Source organism: Bufo gargarizans, chromosome 6, assembly GCF_014858855.1.
Source record: "Bufo gargarizans isolate SCDJY-AF-19 chromosome 6, ASM1485885v1, whole genome shotgun sequence".
NCBI lineage: Eukaryota > Metazoa > Chordata > Amphibia > Anura > Bufonidae > Bufo > Bufo gargarizans.
Window position 1 is genome coordinate 181,806,470 of NC_058085.1, and position 5,670 is coordinate 181,812,139.

The 5,670-nt window shown below is 57.7% G+C and overlaps 1 protein-coding gene across 1 annotated transcript; it reads right to left on the reverse strand.

The window, feature by feature from the left end:
- Nucleotides 1–14: 14 nt before the first annotated feature.
- On the reverse strand, nt 15–4,288 carry UMPS (uridine monophosphate synthetase). Its single transcript, XM_044299569.1, is given in 6 exon segments — nt 15–1,877; nt 1,880–1,984; nt 1,987–2,219; nt 2,221–2,367; nt 2,405–2,511; nt 4,010–4,288. Coding segments are annotated over 6 exon segments (999 nt in total). The 3' UTR covers nt 15–1,749.
- Between the last annotated feature and the right edge of the window lie 1,382 nt (nt 4,289–5,670).

The following is a 5,670-nucleotide window of genomic DNA, read 5'->3' on the forward strand; positions in this document are numbered from 1 at the left end:
CATATAGGGTTGATTCCCTGCCAGGAGTCCGGTGGGCGGTCCTATCAGTGATTCACAGCTGTGTGGCTGTAGGACCGCCCACCGGACTCCTGTCAGGAACTAAGTCTTCATAACTGTACGTGCGCATATAGGGTTGACTCCCTGCCAGGAGTCTGGTGGGCGGTCCTACAGCTCGCTAAGACCGCCCACTGGGCGGAATGAAATGTGGGATCTTTCTTCTACACCATATATTGGTTGGACTATGCACAATGTGACCACTTACCATCTGTCCCCACACTATTCAGTCACACACGTCATCTCCAGAGCTGTACTCACTATTCTACTGGTTGTTACTGGAAGTAGTCAGCACATTGGTGGACACACATCCCTCTATTTCTTTTAAAAACCAGCAGAATAGTGAGTGCAGCTCTGGAGTATAATACAGTGAATGTTTACGGGGGATGTATATGAGGGGTGTACTGTAGTGAGACATTTCTAGACTGGACGCCGCGCCGACCCTGGGATGATCTCTGGCCGTTGATGCCAGGACGCTACTTGCTGCTGCAGACTCTTTGGTACGTTTTTTACCTTTATTGAAATTATTTTTGTATATCCGGCCATTGCGACTTTATCCAGACGACCGTCCCAAGTTGATGTTTAACCGTTTCCTGGATTTTAACTGCTCCGTTTTTAGCATCAGAGAATATTTTGAAAATTTGCTGCAATCATTGTAATAACATTAAATTAATAAAGGCTGTAAAGTCTGCGGTGGTGCGACGATCTGCGCTCATGGCGCAACTTCTACTGAATTTCAAGAACTCTGCTAGCTGTCCATTAATGAGAACCGTGGTGATTACTGTACTAAATGTAGATATTATAAAAGCTGCGCTCGGTCTCTGGGGTGCACACCCTAAACCTGGCGCAGTATTTTTTTTTTACAACGCCCCTTTTCAAAGCTGCGTCATTTAGCATCAATCACACGGCTGGGCCTGGACAGTCTGAGCTCATCCTGCTCTCGCAGCTGGTGCTGGTGCAACGTGTCAGTGCAGAAGTCCTCAAGGAGCCACAGGCTACGTCCACGTTTTCAGTCAGGGTTTGCTGGTGCCTTTAATGGGGTCTGTCTGGTGTTGCTGGGATCCGGCGTACCGTTATGGCAGCCATGATAGCAGAGACGTGAACAGCGTGGTATCCCCCTGCAGCCACTTGTGAGATGACAGGACACCGCGGCCCACGATGACGTCTGGTACGTCCCAGAGAATCTCCTGCGAGTGACCCCCCATAACCGGAGAGTGGATCTGATGGGCGTCTCCAGCTGATCACTGCATCCTACCGCAAGACCACACACAGATCAGTAGTGAAGGGGACACCGGATCCCATCTTCTGGACCAGCAGGGTCGCAGCATGCCCCTCCGCACCCTACCACCTGTAGTCGGATCTGGTCACCCTTGGTGTGGGCAGGAGCGGCCATGAGGTGCCTGGTTTCTGTATGATGTGAGGTGCGGGTGTCCTGTGATAGCACTCACCTCCTGGCTGCATCTGGACCCCCAGCCCCTTACGGGATCTGCCTGGTGATTATAGGCCGCCACCAGCAGACTACTCCCAGCAGCCAGTGACCCCTTGGAACTCATCGCAGCGATCACGAGGCAGCCCCTGCCCAACGCCTCCTGCAGACCTTGTACCACCCTGGGGCCCGGCAACCATGGACATTCGCCACATCAGCCCAAGAAGAGATTCTGAAAACGCCACCTACAGAAAAGATCAAAAGTCGGGTCACCGTGCCCCCCCAGAGACCAGAAAAGGGGGGGGGGGGCTCTCACCCTCACGTGTCACCGTGTTCCCAATGTCTGCAAACTTGTGATCTTCAAAGATTAGAAAGTCGTGCTGATCGGCGAGCGCCCGGAGACGTCGGGGGTGTAGTCACTCAGGATGTCCACGTGGGACTTCAGCACACAGATGGAGGGTCCCAGCTCCTCGGCCAGCCGGAGCAGCTCCGTAAAGTCGGCTGGCACAGGTTACTCTGCTTCTCCCCCATCAGGCGGAGCAGCCATGGGGTGAGTGTCTGGGAAGGCGGCATGGATGGAGTAGGTGAGGGCGCTGCGGGGGCCGGGACTGGTGCGCCCACCCTGCTCCCTGCTATAAACCTCCTGACGTTCTCCACCGTATCTGCATCCACTTTCCCCAGCTGCTGCAGGACGTCCAGGAGCTGGCTGAGGGTGCAGATGGCGTGCAGCGCGATGCCGCTCTCTGTCCACCAGCACAATGGTGTCCGTCACCTGGAGCACCTCCACTGTCGCCAGGACGCTGGAGCCGCTCGTCACCACGTCCTCAATGATCAGGCAGGTGTCCCCGGGGTGATACAAGGATGAAGGATCCGACCTCCGCACCCAGCTGGACTCCAGAACCGCCAGTCACATGACCCACTCACCGTAGTCTTTGGCCTCTCTTGCGGAGTTGACAAATGATGGTGGTGAGGGGAAGGGCGGTGTACGGAACGCCGCAGACCGCGTGATACTGCGCCCCCGCATCGGCGACCTGCGCGAGTCAGAGGTCAAAGACATGACCCACAAGAGCATCATCCCTGGGGGCTCTGTCTATAACCTGCCCCCCCATCCTCCTGTCGCCCCCCCCCTCCATCCTCCTGTCGCCCCCCCCCCCTCCATCCTCCTGTCGCCCCCCCCCCCCTCCATCCTCCTGTCGCCCCCCCCCTCCATCCTCCTGTCGCCCCCCCCCCTCCATCCTCCTGTCGCCGCCCCCCCTCCATCCTCCTGTCGCCGCCCCCCCCCCCTCCATCCTCCTGTCGCCCCCCCCCTCCATCCTCCTGTCGCCCCCCCCCCCTCCATCCTCCTGTCGCCCCCCCCTCCATCCTCCTGTCGCCCCCCCCCTCCATCCTCCCCCCCCCCATCCTCCTGTCGCCCCCCCTCTCCATCCTCCTGTCGCCCCCCCCTCCATCCTCCTGTCACCCCCCCCATCCTCCTGTCACCCTCCCCCATCCAGTGCCCCTCTATCCTCCTGTCGCCCCCCCCATCCTCCTGTCACCCCCCACCATCCAGTGCCCCTCCATCCTCCTGTCACCCCCCCCAATCCTCCTGTCACCCCCCCATCCTCCTGTCATCCCCCACCATCCAGTGCCCCTCCATCCTCCTGTCGCCCCTCCATCCTCCTGTCACCCCTCCATCCAGTGCCCCCCCCATCCTCCTGTCACCCCTCCATCCAGTGCCCCCCCATCCTCCTGTCACCCCCCCCATCCTCCTGTCACCCCCCCCCATCCTTCTGTCGCCCCTCCATCCTCCTGTCACCCCCCCCATCCTCCTGTCACCCTCCCCCATCCAGTGCCCCTCTATCCTCCTGTCGCCCCCCCCATCCTCCTGTCACCCCCCACCATCCAGTGCCCCTCCATCCTCCTGTCACCCCCCCCAATCCTCCTGTCACCCCCCCATCCTCCTGTCATCCCCCACCATCCAGTGCCCCTCCATCCTCCTGTCGCCCCTCCATCCTCCTGTCACCCCTCCATCCAGTGCCCCCCCCATCCTCCTGTCACCCCTCCATCCAGTGCCCCCCCATCCTCCTGTCACCCCCCCCATCCTCCTGTCACCCCCCCCCATCCTTCTGTCGCCCCTCCATCCTCCTGTCGCCCCTCCATCCAGTGCCCCCCCCATCCTCCTGTCACCCCTCCATCCAGTGCCCCCCCATCCTCCTGTCACCCCTCCATCCAGTGCCCCCCCATCCTCCTGTCACCCCCCATCCTTCTGTCGCCCCCCCCCCCATCCTCCTGTCACCCCCCACCCTCCTGTCGCCCCTCCATCCTCCTGTCACCCCTCCATCCAGTGCCCCTCCATCCTCCTGTCGCCCCTCCATCCTCCTGTCACCCCCCCCCCAATCCTCCTGTCCTCCTCCCCATCCTCCTGTCACCCCTCCATCCAGTGCCCCTCCATCCTCCTGTCAACCCCCCCCCCCCCCCCCCCCCATCCTCCTGTCACCCCTCCATCCTCCTGTCACCCCTCCATCCAGTGCCCCTCCATCCTCCTGTCACCCCTGCATCCAGTGCCCCCATCCTCCCGCGACCCTGGTTGAGCAGCGCCGGGTGAATCCCCCTCAGGTCGAAATACACGGAGGACCGGACCCCGCTCTTCAGCGCCAGCAGCTCCGTCTTCCCCACGTGCGCTGCACTTCCGGCCTCCAGCACAAACACCAGGGGGCGCCAGAGCTCGGCATCCGCTGCCCTCCAGACTCCAAAAAGATGGCGGCGACAGCCTGATCCCTCATTACAGGACGAGAGCATACAGCGCCCCCTGCGGGACAGCGGCGGCATTACAGCTCACTACCTGTCTGCACGGGACCGAACCGCGACTTATCCTGGACGGTCCGGGTCATCCTGTGTGTGCCAGCAGAACCGCCCGAACCCAGAGATTATATATGACGGGAGTATAGACGTGAGGTGACTGCAGCTCTGGCTGTGACTGGAGTATAGACGTGAGGTGACTGCAGCTCTGGCTGTGACTGGAGTATAGACGTGAGGTGACTGCAGCTCTAGATGTGACTGGAGTATAGACGTGAGGTGACTGCAGCTCTGGCTGTGACTGGAGTACACACCATGTACAGCACTGTATAATCGCTGTGATGATCAGTGGGGCACTGGCGATCCTCCGCTATGATCTTTAACCCCTGGGGTTGTGATGCAGTAATAGTGTCACAGAACGACCGCCCGTCTTCTATATACAGTCAGTACGGCGGCCGCCCGTCTTCTATATACAGTCAGTACGGCGGCCGCCCGTCTTCTATATACAGTCAGTACGGCGGCCGCCCGTCTTCTATATACAGTCAGTATGACGTCCGCCCGTCTTCTATATACAGTCAGTATGACGTCCGCCCGTCTTCTATATACAGTCAGTATGACGTCCGCCCGTCTTCTATATACAGTCAGTATGACGCCCACCCGTCTTCTATATACAGTCAGTATGACGCCCACCCGTCTTCTATATACAGTCAGTACGGCGGAGAATGTAGCAGCACGACAACTTAAATATATACAGTTGCAAGAAAAAGTATGTGAACCCTTTGGAATGATCTGGATTTCTGCACAAATTGGTCACAACAATAGACAATCACAGTCGGCTTAACCTAATAACACACAAAGAGTTAAATGTTACCATGTTTGTATTGAACACATCATGTAACCATTCACAGCGCAGGTGGAGAAAGTATGTGAACCCTTGGATGTAATAACTGGTTGAACCTCCTTTGGCAGCAATAACTTCCACCAAACGTTCCCTGTAGTTGCAGATCAGACGCGCACAACGGTCAGGAGTAATTCTTGACTATTCCTCTTTACAGAACGGTTTCAGTTCAGCAATATTCTTGGGATGTCTGGTGGGAATCGCTTTCTTGAGGTCCTGCCACAGCATCTCCATCGGGTTGAGGTCAGGACTTTGACCTTAGATTCGCTAACAGGGATGTTAGCATATGCCAGAGACTTCTGTAAGTCTTTAGCTGACACTCTAGGATTCTTCTTCCCCTCATTGAGCAGTCTGCGCTGTGCTCTTGCAGTCATCTTTATAGGACGGCCGCTCCTAGGGAGAGTAGCAGCAGTGCTGAACCTTCTCCATTTATAGACAGTTTGTCTTACCGTGGACTGATGAACAGCAAGGCTTTTGGAGACACTTTTATAACCCTTTCCAGCTTTATACAAGTCAA